At 34.9% G+C, this 15606-nt stretch overlaps 1 protein-coding gene across 2 annotated transcripts in view; it reads left to right on the top strand.

Annotated features, from left to right (window-relative positions):
* The window catches only part of LOC115448686, a 43673-nt gene extending 28617 nt beyond the window's left edge, over positions 1-15056 (top strand). The window contains exons 1-3 of one of the 2 annotated variants that reach the window (XM_030176199.2): positions 13121-13357; positions 13779-13928; positions 14328-15053. In XM_030176199.2, coding sequence (XP_030032059.2) covers positions 13304-13357; positions 13779-13928; positions 14328-14834 — 711 coding nt within the window. In that variant the 5' untranslated portion in view covers positions 13121-13303 and the 3' untranslated portion in view covers positions 14835-15053. Of the gene's footprint in view, positions 1-13120; positions 13358-13778; positions 13929-14327 lie in introns of those variants that run through there. The other variant, XM_037437720.1, reaches the window with a different exon arrangement.
* Positions 15057-15606: the final 550 nt, after the last annotated feature.

Here is a 15606-nt window from a genome sequence, read left to right as displayed (position 1 = left end):
GCAATTATTTTTGTCTTTTTGTTGCGTTCCAAATAAGCTTTGAGTAAAAGAGATAGACATATATATTGACAATTCTGCGTCGATTTCCCTAACATAAATATAACTTATTCATATAGCTAACTTTTGAGGCCTGTCCTCTTTATATTTAGTCATTGGACTTAATACAGATTATGTTATAGGATATATCTTATATCCGCCCGAATAGCGGCCACCGTTGTTAAAACTTGCTATAGTGGCCTACGTTAGTGTGTCGCGTTTCTGGATCAGCCTGTGTATATCCGGTTCCAACAGGCCGATATAATTGTGTCGACTGTCGATGGATAATCATCGCTCGTCAGTCGACATTCTATTTTACTCCATTTCACTTATCATCAGTAGCAGTGGGGTCACATTGTCGTGCACGAACAAAAAAAATATAAATCATAGTTAAAGATAAAAATAATTATTTTGTAAAACAGACAATAAATTTGTACAAGATCTTCAGTTTTGGAAAAAAGTAGGTACATGTTTTGCCTTTATTGCGTACAAAATGTATATTTAGCGCAGTGCTGTTTATTTTTTTTTCTATTATTAACATTGATGTTTATAGATAGGCATCTTTCACTTTGCATTAACGCAACGTCAAAAATGTCCCTGTAGCAGCTGCATGCAAAAGATCTACAACCTAATAAAAATTCATTTTAGATCCAGAATTAATGTGAAACAATTTCAAAAACAGAATAATAAGTAAATTATGAAAAACAACTGTCACCTTTCAAAATAAATTATGTTGATTACATTTTCTTATTTACAGAGTTGAAAACTGAAGAGTCATCTTGGGGTACCGTAAACATTTTTTCCACCAATTAATATATCGTCGCTAGAAAGCATAAACGCTGTAACCCTGAAAGTATGAACTTTACACCAGAGCCAAAAAACTTTTGAAATTTTAGAAAAAAAATCATAACTCGTGAACCGTTACACCTATAAGCTTGCGGTTTTTAGCAAAGTTGTGCAGTTTGTGCTCAGCTATAATATGGTCATTAGCTATTTCATCTAAAGTTCCCTGGACAAGATTTAATATGGGTTACAGCAAATAGAACTTTTATTTGAGACCTTGAAAACGCTGTAACCATATTATACAAAGTAGAAAAGATTCACTTTGTCACGTTTTTTTGGGAAAGCATAAACGTTGTAATTAGCATACTCTCTATTTTAAAATGCTGTAAGCAATGGAACAGACTATTCTTAAACGTCAATAAAATGCTGTAACTATGGTAGAAGTTGAAATAAAAGACTTTTAAAAAGTTAAAAACTAATATTTTTATTAGGGACTCCCTTTTTGACTATAAAATTATTATATTAAATTAACTTTTACTACTCTACTGTATATTCCTTTGTAGAAATCTCTTTTACATTAAATGGTAAGCAATAAAAACAATCTAAAAATATAAAAATGAGTAATCCTTTACTTTTATGATTCAACCTCTCACTGATTTTTAACTCTACTATATTATAGACTTTTTCTTTCTCATTAATCTTCTGAACATCTTTATTCCTTTTGAACAGCGTTCTCGGAATCAGCTTCTTTTGCTTTGGAATCTTCAAAGAAATAAATTAAAAATGAAATTCTTAAAAAAAAATCATAATCGAATCATAACAACTAGCTTTAAAAGTTATTTAAGCAATATTAATAATTAAATAAAACAAATAATATTATAAATACAATTTATAAAATAAATTAAACAAATACAATAAACAAATAGGTAATAATAATTGTTTTCTTCAACTAAATATTATAGACAAAATTAACTTTGGTCAATATTTCCTTATCATAGTACGTTCGATTGTTGAGGATCTTTTGTTTCTTCAGAAACATTATTGTTATTATAAGGTATTGACGATGAGTATGGAGCTGGTGTCGTGAAAGAAAACACGGTACCTTTTTCGTTCCAACGTTTTCTTGCTGGAAATTTTGACCTTCAGAATAAGCCCCGTGGACGGCTGGAAACGAAAGTGAATACTGAGGAATTAAAAGTTATTATGGAAGCGGATTCATCGCAAACCACTTTAGAGTTAGCTGCAGGGTTCGGTGTGAGCGATAAAAGTATTTTAACCCTTTTGACGCAATTCAGGAAAGCAAAACAGCTTGAAAGGTACCTCATAGATTGAGTGAATCAAACCAGCAAAATCGCGTCGAATGCTGCGTTACATTGCTCAACCGACACAATAATTATAGGATTTTTAATCGAATGATTACCTGTAATGAAAAATTCTTCACAATGGCTGGATCCTAGAGAACCACCCAAATCCTGCCCCAAGAGAAAATTAATTCAAACCGCGATAAAATCCGGAAAATTAGTTTAATTTCAATGTCTAACATTCGCGTAAACATAAGAAATCATTATGATTCAAAGAAGATTACTTGTGAGTGTTTGGTGGACTAGTACCGGTGTCGTTCACTAACGCTTTCTAAAATCTGGCCAAACGATTATGGCAGAAATCTATTATCAGAAACTGCAAACCATGATGGGCAAACTAGCTGCCAAACGGAGTCTGGTCAATCGCTGTAGGCCACTGCTGCTTCAGGACAAGGCTAGATCACACTCTGCACAACAGACAGCCACTAAACTAGAGGAGTCGCAATTGAAATGTCTGCGACATCCGCCGTACTCTCCCCGGACCTTGCTCCAACAATTACCATTTTTTCAGTAATATCGATAACTTTTACAAGGAAAAGACTTGGACTTGGAAGGATTGCCACATCAACTCCGATGTGGCAATCCAAACCGCCTCCAGAAAGTTTATTGATTCTCGCCCCCATGTTTTTTTTAGTAAAGAGATCAATGAACTCCCTACAAATAGCAAAAATTCTTAGATAACAATGGCGCATACTTTGATTAATTAATTATATTTTAAAAAAAATCCAGTATGTATTTTTCCCATACAAAATGCCAATTTCTCATGTCAAAATCTAGTATTAAGAATTTCTATCAATTTTCCGTTTATTTCTTTATAGTTTTTTTCACTGAGAATCGTTATTTTTTTATTATTACAATTTTCAGTTTCATCTGTCGTAACATCATTATTTGAGATGGAATTACACTCTAGTATTAAATATTTTTTCTATATACAACGTTCAAACGACATCTGAAATCAAATTACTAAATATATTATTTAACTAAGTAATTTTAACATTTATTCTTAAAATGAAAAAAATATCTCAGGACGTTTTTATTATAACTCACAGACTTATTTTATCTACTGCTTTTGCTTACCAAAATTAAAAAAATTTATTCAATGTCAATTAAGAGATATTCAAGATCTCAAGAAATGCTTCAAAATTGTATTACTAAAATTAATATTGCTCCTACATTTTACATAACGATAGTAGTTAGGTTATAATTTACCTATTACAGTAAATCATAATAAAAGGAAACATTGGACAATGGTTAATTAGTATATAATCAATAAAAAATATATGAATGTAATTAAAACTTATCGTTAAAAGAGCGCCCAATTGGCGGAAAGCTCCAACTTACAGCAAACACAACACTGCACGACACGAAGCGACTCAGACGTTTCGTCGGCTGCAAAAAGGTGCCACGCGACTGTATTAACGCAGTAATTCAAATATTTTCAAACGATCGATACGGTACGGATCGTATTTTCAAACGATGTAAAAGGATTTAAATTAGTAATCTCCTCATGTCACATACCATGTAAACGTTGTAACGTTTAGAGTGTATATTATTTACATACCGTATAAACGTTGTAACCTGAGTGTGTCTAATAATATTGTCCCGTATTAACGTAGTAACCATGGTCACACTTTAGATTACAACCGATCAAATGGTGTAAGTACCTTTACTACAAAAAACACTAGTTTTTCGGTGGGTTACAGCAATATAAAGTCTGAGATATGTAAAAAATCACCAAAATTTTACGCTGTGCAAATTTTTTTTTCATCCTAGAGCAACGAGCATGGGTTCATTCGACGCAGAAAAATTTCCTGATTCCAACGATGTAAAAAACGTATTTTCGATATTTCAAGGGTTACAGCGTTTATGCTTTCCAGCGTCGATATATAAACTAAATGGCAGTTTAACGATATACAGTGGATGGCTGTGGTCTTGAATTCCATGGATGATTTTTTTATAGATGTATTAATTTTCAATTATCGTCCTTTAACCACAAAAACTAAAGAAACTTGAACTCTCATAACAACTAGTCACAATTCAAAATCACACTTATTAGTAGAGAATTAAAGAGCAAGTTCCAATCAGGAGAATAATTGGTGGATTGTTAGGCAATATCTGAAGGTATTCATATATCGCACCCTTAGAACTAAAGTGATCTATCCCAAAAAAGACGATTTGTGGCAAACGAATAAAATTATGGACTTAAAAAATCTTTTTCACTTTATTATGAGTTTTTGTCGCTTCTTTTAGTATTACAACGGTTTCTTTATCTTACTACTGGACCCTCCTATACCAAATATTTACAATTTAAAGTTAAAATCTAACGTACTCCCCACGCCCCTTACAAGTATAAATGGCCGACTATTTCTAAAAACTTGTAATTCACGAAATTGCACTCTCACGGAGCGAGTTCTTTATTTCAATCTTCAATCCTGCCCGGGGCGTAAGGGAAGGAGCGAAGCGGCGAGGGGCGAGGAGGTGAACAAAGTGAAAATCTCCGTTGATTTATGTTGACACTCACGAATATTGCGCCCGAGGGTATTTGTGGAGTTGCAGATTCTTTGGGCGGGAACTTTGCCCCTACTAAGAAATGTTTTAGGCCACCGGTGCTCAAACTTTAAGGGCCCTTGTTGAAACAGAGTATTCTTACGATGGACATCTTAAAGAATATAACTTTCCGAATATATATGATTTTATAGAGATATAATGCAAATACAGTCTTGGATACCGAGAAATCCGTTTCTGATGATTAAAAACACGCCTAAAACCTTAAGAATAAACTATACTAACTGCATAAAATGGTTATAAGAGTAACTATATATATAGTTACTCTTATAACCATTTTATGCGTGCATTTAAAGCTTTGTAAGTCAACTCCCGTAAGTCAATATAAAAAAAAAACAAGAATTTCAATATTATTGCTGAGCACTAAACTACTCATCTAGGAGAAAAGCGCAAAAATATTTGATAAAATTTTATTTAAAAAAAAACTAGCTTTTGCTCGCGTCTTCGCCGGTAAGAGAGGTTTTCCCGGTTAAGAATCTCGAGATAAAAACCTATGTTCTTACCAGGGTCTCAAATTATCGGCATACAAAACTTTATGGTCATCCGTTCGTTAGTTTTTGAGTGTAGCCCGAGTAACTACTGGACATAATAAGACTTAACATTCTTGTCTGAGGATGGCGAGCGCAGTGGAATACCAAACAATACGTTGTAATGCAAGGTGTTGGAAGGTGTTTCTTCTGTTTATGGACGATCGTATTACTTACCATCAGATGAACGGCAACCTCGTCTCGACATACAAAGCAATAAAAAAATAAAGAAATGTTTATTACGTTCAGACCGACCGATAGATGCGGCAGGGGACCTTAGTTTTATAATATTTAATATATAGATACTCCGCACCTATTGGTCATCACGTGATCTTATATAGCCTATAGCGTTCCTAGATAAATGGGCAATCCAACACTAAAATAATTCTTCAGTATCAGTCGTTCTCGAGTTTAGCGCTTTCAAACAAACGAACTCTTCAGCTTTATATAATGGTATATAGGTAAGGATACTATAACACCTATAATATTCTGTCATTTACATCGTTTGGTGACCTTATGATGAATTATCACTAATTTCCCACAGCCAAATTGAGAACCACTTTATAGTATAAATTCTCAGGACAACTGTATCACGCCAGTGAAAATCTAGCTATTATAAAAACGGTGTGAATTAGTGTTCTCTGGATGGCGGGGCTTCTCTTATATGTATTTCTTTACGGTTTATCGAGTGAATCCTTCGAGACTTGAGATGGTAGAGGCCATTGGCTACCGTAGGAGATTTTACCTATCAAACTATGGTTCAACGTTATGGTTTAAAGTATGGGATATTCTTTCTTTGCCAGTTATGTAGTAATGTAGATGAGAAAAACAGTTGTTTCTTTGGCTTGTGGACTGCAATTATAAATGACAATAAGATAATATAAGGCATAAATACAATAACTATAAGATGACAAATTAGGATTCCAAAACAATGAATGTTCTCCTCTGGTTTTATCTTCCATTCCCTTGGGAAAACACAGACCCAGGCCTTAAACAAGATGCCTATTTACAATCATTAATGATAATGGAAAAAATATGTACAGCAATGATTGATATATATTATATATATTTTTTTATTCGGGCACGGTAAAATTTCCCCAATGAACCTGATGGTAAGTGGAGTGGGGTCCAATAGAATGTGGACTGACGAGAGATGATTACCCCTCGACAGTCGACACAATTATGCCGGCCTGTTGGAATCGGATATACATAAGCTGATCTCGAAACGCGGCACACCTACGTGGGCCACTATGTGTTTTAACACCTTCTGTACAATGTCGCTATATGGGCGAATATAAAATATACCTACCACCAGCAATATCCTAGCTATAAGTCTATTTTTTTTTTTTTTTGTTATTCGCTACTTCTTATTTGTGTTTCTATCATGTTTGTCTTTAGTGATTACTAAAGGGTGAGGTGGGGCGAGCAGGGTCCGCTATTGGATACGTTGCTCACTCGCCCCAACTATAAGTCTATTTGTAAGGCCTCTGCGCAAATCATATTAAAAACCCACTTCAAAACAAATAAACTAACGTCAAATAATTGAAAAGATTACATGGGATTCATCAATGAAACATCAAACAAAGGGAAAGGCATTGAATAATATAGATAGAGTAAAAATGCGTGAAATCCGTCGGGCGAGGCGTTTTAATGTTTCAGTACAATCACTGAACGCTCAGTTATTCATGACGTGCCGAGGTCGGTGGGGTGACGTGGGAAGCGTTTGGGGGTCACTCCTCATAATATCTTGTGATTATGATCAGGTGGGTGAACTGTTGTAGAGATCTTTCTTAGTGTAATGGAGGATGAACAAATTGAGACGTGTTGATGGTTTTAGACTATTTATTAGACTGCACTAATTATACCAACATAACACAATACATAACATGACTTATATGCTAAGTACACGCACTACATTAGGTTCACATCCCTTATCTTATATTGAGTTAAAAATCGTAAATGGGTTTATACCTCCTAATCAGATGCGTATGCTTATTTAAACCAAATATCTGATTGCAATTGTGATATACCTGTGTAAATTGTTTTACCGCTGTGTTTAAGGGTCGGTAGAAACTATGGAAAATCCTTTAAACTTATAGTTATGAAAAGAAACATATAAAAGGGCTTAGTAATAGAAAATCAATTGCTCACTTCACTTTCCAATGAATCATGTACACACGTAGTGGGAAAGTCAGACGTCACTGACCATATTCTTACGAATTACGTAAAAATAATGACTGAACTATCCAATGACGCGTCTATTATAAAATTCAATAGCACGTCATAAGAAATATTTTCTGTCACATGTTTAAGGAAAATTGTAAATAGTATTGTATTTTAAATAAGTCAGTGACCCATGACGTCACAGTTTTGTTTCCTGTTTATGCTATAAAAGGCAATACTTACGTTAATATTTGTCATAGTCAGAATATAATATTATACCCACAGATTTTTTTTCTGGTTCTGTGAGGTCACAGATATAACAGGCTAAGGTAGCCTGTTATTAATAGATTGTAATCCAAACTTGTCAAATAAAAAAGATGGAACTTCTTTTACCAGTTATCAGAATCATCTAGATTGATCTGCATTACTGTAAAAAATTCTAAACACATGAAAGTCATTATGATGCGTTTGGGCAGTTTTTAAGAGGCCGCTATGCATTCAGAAGAAATATATGCTGTGCTCTCCCAGAAGCCTTAAGGTGTGACGTATCAATAGTCGACTCTTTACGGCCCTAAATGCTAAATATAATAATAAGTTAATTTAAAAAACCCAAAATTCATTATCATCAGCACCAGCCACATACAGTCCACTGCTGAACATAGGCTGCTAGCTCCCCCAAAGATTTCCAAATTAAAAGAAAAGACCCAAAAATTATATTCACATAAATTATACACATAACACTATACTCACTCTTCACTCATTGGACTGGTTATAAAAACAGACCAAAGCGGCCTGAACCTCAGACACGTGTGAGGCATCCCCTTCTACGACTTGCTAGGAGAGGAGAAGGGAGGGGTCAGGGGTCACGGTATACTGGTTACAGCCCGTGCTTTTGGGTCAGCAGATGTTAGTTGCGAGACTATCGCGGCACTAAACCGACCATAATTTACATGGAAGATTGACAAATTTTTTTGGACACTTAATTACTTATTCGATTATAATAATCTTACAAAGTAACTCGATTAAATTATATCGATTATTAATTAGTTGGCAGTAATATCAACTAAATTGATTGTGTTTACAATATGTTGACGCAATTTTCATATTTTTAATAATTTTATAAACTCGAAATATTGACGGATCCAGTGGCCATTTTGTCTGACGCTAGTGCAAAAATCCAGCATCTGTGCGGCGTCTTATCCATCAGCAAGTAAAAAAAAATATAATTTATTTAGCTAAACATTGTTTTCTCATTATCTTCCTGCTTAAAAAGGCGTAGATCTAAAACAATAACTAGGTAATCACTGATCTACAATGTTTATTATAACCAACTCATTAAAACCCATCGAGTCAAAGGAAGCAGCAGTAACATGAATATTAATGCCGTAAAAACGTATTCAAACTGTTTGCATAAAAATTCGATTAAATAAATCATGATGTGTTCATACGAGATGAAACGGAGATCGTTCGCACGCTGTTTTACGAAATAGGTCATGACAACTGCGAACGCTGACGAAAAACAAAGCAATATTGAACCTAAAAGACCAAATCTGTATCATATGTCGTACTGCTATGCACTGGCTTTAGTAGGTTAAGGTTTTAGTTAACCTCGCTGGTCTAGAGCGATTTGACAGAATTCCTACATACATAATTCGCTACGCCCTTTGTCTCGGAAGGGTTAGGCAAAGACGCAACTAATTCATCCATTTTTCGCCTTGTATTCCGTCTCATGATGTCTCAAGCGGCAAACCTTTAGCAATATCGGGCACAATTTTCTGACTTCATGCTGACACTGTAAATGAGAACAAATATTACTGATAACAACTCCGGTTTCTTCCCGATACCTTAGAGTGGAAGTTTTATAACGCACGCAATACAAATACGGCTGTGAATCAGTCAGAATATGTATATAATATTGTCTTTTGTAAAACCGTTAGTTCTGCATCTGATTTCTCTTCGGTCATGTCCGATAGCCGTCTCACAGGACTATGAGAGGGAAGGAACGGAGAGTGCACCTATGTATAGCGCACACACTTATGCACTATAACATCCTCTGCGTACTTGGCTGATTTCCGTTGAGATTGGCCGCCGTCGCCGTCTTCCAAATTTTAATGGAGAATTGCCAAAAACAGCGTGAGTAATCCTTTCTTTCTTATGAGGAAACCTGCCTAGGTCTTCTTCACGTTTCCCTTCGTCGTTGAAGATTATCACCACATAGGAGGGACTGGCATATTTACTTTTCAGCACTGTCCTATTGTCACCAGGAAACAGTTAATCTTCTTCAATGGTCACAGTTTTTGTATCTGTTTTGTGTATTTTTCGAGTCGCAATAAAAAGCCTCGCTACAACCACCTGAGCCATGAATCCCGTCATTAATACAGATTGTGTCATTGGATTTACATTCATGCTTTTGCCTTTTTTAGCGCTGATGCCTGTAATAAAGGTTTATAATTTAGAGGAGTTTTATAGCATGTTATTCATGTATGATTGTTACAAGTATAATTAATGTTTTTGTAACGGGACTTATATAATTTAACCGCAAATTAAGTGCAATTTAAAAACAGGTCCATCCCTGCCTACTCCTTTTTTTAAACGGGTAAGGCAAAGTGACCCCACTGCACCTGATGTGGAGTAGGGGCCAGATAGAGTGTCGACTGACGAGAGATTATCCCTCGTTGGTCGACACAATTATGGCGGCCTGTTTGCCTGTTTGATATCTCCAGGCAACGTATGTCAATTCGAGACGAATGAAGGTACTCCTCATAAACTAGGCTGACATGGTGCTTGTTGAAAATAATACGTTACCGTAACCTAAAATAAAAAGTGTAAGTTTCGGATAAAATAAATATCAATAATAAGTAAAACTCTAATGCCTCTACTACACTCTAAGTGAATTCGTCGCAGCGGCAACATCAAACTTTCACTCAGAAATACACTCACGCACACGCTATATTCGCAGCAAACTACATAGTGGTAAAAAAACAGAAAAGGAAAATTAGGATCTTTGCTAAAAATATTCGTTACTCATGAATGATTTTTGGCTCAATGTTAACTAAGATAATGACGAGTTTGTGATTTCATTCAGTAACGCAATGTTAAAATGACCCTTTATATCTCACAATCAGGCATATTCACTTCACTGAGGGCGTAAAACCCCAGTAAACTAGTAATTACACTCACATTTCCTTCTGTTACTTGCGAAATTGTTTACATTTATCTCAAACTACTAGAACGTGAGAGATCGATGTAAATTAATTATTCCCTCAAGGAGCCTCAGAAAGGCGTGGTACACTAGTTTAACAAGTTAAACGCCCGGCTTGCTCCGTACGTGCTTGGGGAACAACTCCAATTGTGTACAGTCGGAAAAAAAAAACAGAAATATCAATGAAAACTATGTGTATTTATGGCGATGTTTTGATAAAGTACTGGTTGACCGGTGGCTCTTTTTTGAAATTGTAATTATTGCCTAATTTGTAGATAATATATAAATAACAGTGGCGAACGTTCCATATAATCCGATTCCTGCCGACTTCCCTGTATGAAGCATCTAATTATCATTAGAACGATTTGTAGACCGCATTTACGATAATTAGTACCTACAAGTTGTGTCGGGTTACCTTTCGGAAAATTTCCATTTCCGCCACTGATAGATAAATCAATAAATTGGTGTAAACTCTATATTATTATATACTCTATTGAAAACACGGACTTGCCTTAAATTATGAGGGACTCAGACCCTCAATAGTTACAAGAGTTATGAAAAGCTGCGTTAAGATAATGTGATAGTTCGTAAAAGTAAGCCAAATAATTTCTACAATATTTCTGAGACAGTGTGTTTTACCAGCGACATATTATAGTAAAATCATATATAAAAAAGACTGATAACTAAATGGATACTAAATCGAATTCAGGAGCCAAGTAAACTAACTTATAAAACCAAAAAAATATGAGAATAAGTTATCTTTAATCTCTGCTGTCGGTACCCATAGATACGAAATTTGTTTTCGTATTTAATGCAAGAACATATTTTCAATTAAGGTCTGGATCTAATTAAAACACGAAAGGAGCTTGTTTTCGACTTGTACAAGTGTGGTACGACTCGTGTTGAGCGACCAGTATATCTTGAGCTTTCAGACTTCACTCATTAAGGAGATTTCCAAGTAAAATACAAAGAACGGTATTGCGAATAACATATTTTATTACACTACGTCGCAATGTGTTAATTCTGATGGATATTGTTTCAAAACACGTTTAGCCATATTTTTGTTAAGCATTATGAACTTTAACATCTAATGTATCAAGGTATTTATTGCATAGGAGTGGCGTTGTACTGTTTATGAGCAGTTTTGATGTTTACCAAACTTTTTTTTGCTTTCATCAGCTTATTCATCGGTTTAATAATAATATTTGCTTAATTAATTCCCATGTCGATTTCGGTTTAAGTGTCTCAATAATACAGAAAGAAACTTTCTGTTTTCCGATTGCCTGTCGTCATGATCTTCCTTAGAGGTGCAGTGACAGAAGTTGAATTTACAATTTCCAATTTTACTATAGGCGAACATACACATGAGAATTTATTATGATATTTTGTTTTTTTTTTCAAAATTAGAATTATTAGATTTTGAAATCATCACACTTAGGCCCAGAACAGAGTAGGATTTATTATTATATAACCAAAGACAGTTTCTCTTAAAAAACTGTCTACGTCGTCGTTTACTTTTCTTTCTTATTAGATTTAAAGTGAGTTTCCACGGAACGTCATTTGTACGAATAAGCCTCTATGGCAAGTTTTTTATTTTTACTGTGTTCGCTATTCAGTTAACTTCGAAATGTATTCGATATACCATATGGCGCGTAAATAGATCAATTTAAATAATGTTTCACGAACTTTAACCCAATCTGTAAAATTGCTGTCCCAGATCAGGGATCAACGTATCTGGTCGGCTTATGATTCCGCCAGAATACAAATTACGTCACTTAAAACTTTTATGGGTTCGGTGTAAATTCCATTAACGTTTTATGATTTTACATTTTAAGTACAAACGTTTTACGTACAACGCGGATGTAAATTGGCCTCCAAGATCGAGTATAACTTATCATATTAGGGAAATTGTATCTGATGGTATTGTAAAGGTGAATTCACACTGAGACTAAGGGGTAGATTTAAATTAATGAATTAGCTGTGAAACTATTTGGTTGGTGTATTCTATGCAGCAGTTCGTGTAGATTATTTCTTTGTATGCAATCACTGACCTCTCAGAATCATTGAACATAATTACTTTCCATGCACCACTTTGTTATAATTTAAATATATGAATGGCGTTGTTCCTGGACAAGCAGATGTCTAATTGACGAACCTTCACCTTCTAAAAACACTCTATTCACTGCTTCTTGAAATACGTGCACAGCAAAGAGACCCCACTGATGCAGTGTTCAGTGCACCTGATGGTAAGTGGGGTGGGATCTAATAGAATGTCAACTCGTCGCAAGATGATTACCCCTCGACAGTCGATACAATTATGACGCCCTGTTGGATACACAGGCTGATCCTGGAACACGTCACACTTAGTTGGGCCACTATGGCGGGTTTTAACACCTTATGTATGGTGGTCGCTATCCTAGTGGATATAAAATATATACTACCACCAGCTCTATTCGCAAATTATACTTCGGAACCGCGACTTCGAAAAAATAATATTAGCACTTTCATATCATAGAATTTAGAATAGCCTCACCAACTCGAAGAATTCAAACAGTGACCTGTTTACACGTTTCTCTCATTGTGCCTTCATTCAAAGCGAGTATTTACTAAATATCATTTACAATACATCAAGATAATCTCTTTAGTCTTCGGAAAGACGCGACGCGATGTACTGTGTCAATAGTTTGTTGTTGTTCTTGATTTTATCGCCTACATTAATGGTAAGTACCTACACCATACTTAAATTATCAGTTTTTAGTTCAAAGTTATTATCTGTCGCAAAATCTGCTTGGTGTAATTCTTATTTTGTATGACATTAGAAAAAGCTATTAAATATTGGAAAAACATTCCAATTAATTGTCTGATTTGTTTGACAGTTTTGCATCTTCGTACTTTATTGCAGTGCAGTCCTTTTCCCCTGTCGAGTTAAAAAAAATGCCCCATCTGCCCAGAATCGTACACCTTTCTTTGTGAAAGTATGTGACCTTTGCTTAGCGCAGCTCCATACATGGATGTGAATTTTTAGTTTTTTAAAATACGCCAATTTATTTATCCCTAAAAAGTAGAAATAGTTGTAATAGTTCCAAGCTGACTACTTACAAAGAGTTTCACAAAATCACATTTCTTGTATTTCTGACAAAGGAAGCATGGAGATCGTCAATAGAAGATAAAGAAAACACACGAGTGATAAGAAAAGGCGTGCACTACCATTCGAAACGGCACATGTTGCCGCCCCAACAAGAGCCTAAACGACGTATGAGCACTCAGAAACCAAGGGAAATAAGGAAAAAGGTAATCCAGTTACGTGTTCAGTTTTACCAAACTATATTCATGCGTTGGAATATCTTTCGGGTGATTTCCGATTCTCGTTTCTTGATTTTTGCACCGTACGAATCATCTCTGCTTGATTTCCGTAAACTATATTTTGATATTTACACCTAAAGTCCACGGAGTCTTTATAGTAACCTCTCTAGGGTATTCGACTCCATAAATGATCAAAGATATGACATCCACAAATATACACCCCATTAACCATAAAAATTATTCACAATATAAAGTTATAATTTTGGTGATTTTATCTGCTAACAAAAAAAAATCCTGATCATTAATTAACCTGCTATCCTTTGGGATGGGATATTTCTAATGTGCTCAAAAATTTACTCTAAACCCACAAAATTTTACATTCAACAGGTGCAAAACAAAAAAGCAAGCCTTCCCCAGCCATCTGGGCATCTCGCCCCTCTAGAAGATGATGAGATGGACAACGATGAAGTAGTTTCAGTAGCGATCGGCCCGCCTCCAATACGTCCCAAATACGAGAAAACCAACTGGAAACACCAACCTAGACTCGTTAAAAATGTTTCAAACGTTACCATAATCAATTTCGTGAAGGATCTTCTCACACAATTGGGGCATGACATGCTATCGAGGCAGGTTAATGAAGATTTCGTGTTTGGCCAGTATGTGGGTAATGCTATGAAGAATTTGACAAGTGATTTGAGGTTGAACATGCAACACGAGGTCTTGAATCTGATAGTAAAGTACCAGAAGCTGAACCGTGGGGATCCTGTGGCAAAGGCAGATGATAAAACGACGACACCAGCACCAAAGGATGTGAAAATTGAAAAGAAAGCCGCACCTAATGATACGGATGAGGGATGGCCTGATTTTACTAACTTGGCTAAGATTGTAGGTTAGATAGTTTTATAATACTAACGTTGTACAATAATTTTCATGAACGTCAAAATGTCGATTATATAGGAATTAGCTATATAATTAAGATAGTATTAAAGTTAAGACGTCTTTAAATAAATAAGATGCTTACTATTTTTTTATTTTAATGGTGTTACATCAAATTATCTTGTATAACAACAAAATAGATTAAATTCCATAAACTTCTAAGTAAATTATGTTTCTAAAAATAATTAAAAAAGCAAGTTTTATTTAGATACTACACAACAAAAATCTAATTTATATTCTGATTAGATACGACTAGCTACAATAAAAATATCCAGCCGTAGTCATATTATTTTTGTTTTTTATTCGGGCCGGGTAAAGTTTATATACAACCGAATGAAATACTACAGTAGAGCGACACTCAACCGAACAGCTAGGATAGCTTCGACTGACCATAATTAAGGGTTTCTGCACGTAAAGTATTAATGTTACGTTCCTTAAGTCATTCCCTACTTACCGCTCTTGTAAACGAGACTCCTATTACAAATGTATTTTTTTATTAGTAAATGAGTACACACATAAAAATATATAGCTCGATTGCCTCAATAAACTAGTTTTCCTCTCATGTCCCAATTATTTCGAATAATCAACACTCTTCTGTATTACCATTTATTCTCCTTCAAGGACTACAGTCTACATTGCACCAACTAATCTTCGAATTATTTGTCCATAAGTAAATAAAATATTAACTGCCTAAATGAATTACAATTGATAAGTCAAGTTCCATGCCACT

The sequence above is a fragment of the Manduca sexta genome, chromosome 12 (assembly GCF_014839805.1).
Source record: "Manduca sexta isolate Smith_Timp_Sample1 chromosome 12, JHU_Msex_v1.0, whole genome shotgun sequence".
NCBI lineage: Eukaryota > Metazoa > Arthropoda > Insecta > Lepidoptera > Sphingidae > Manduca > Manduca sexta.
This window is presented reverse-complemented; position numbering and strand designations above follow the sequence as displayed.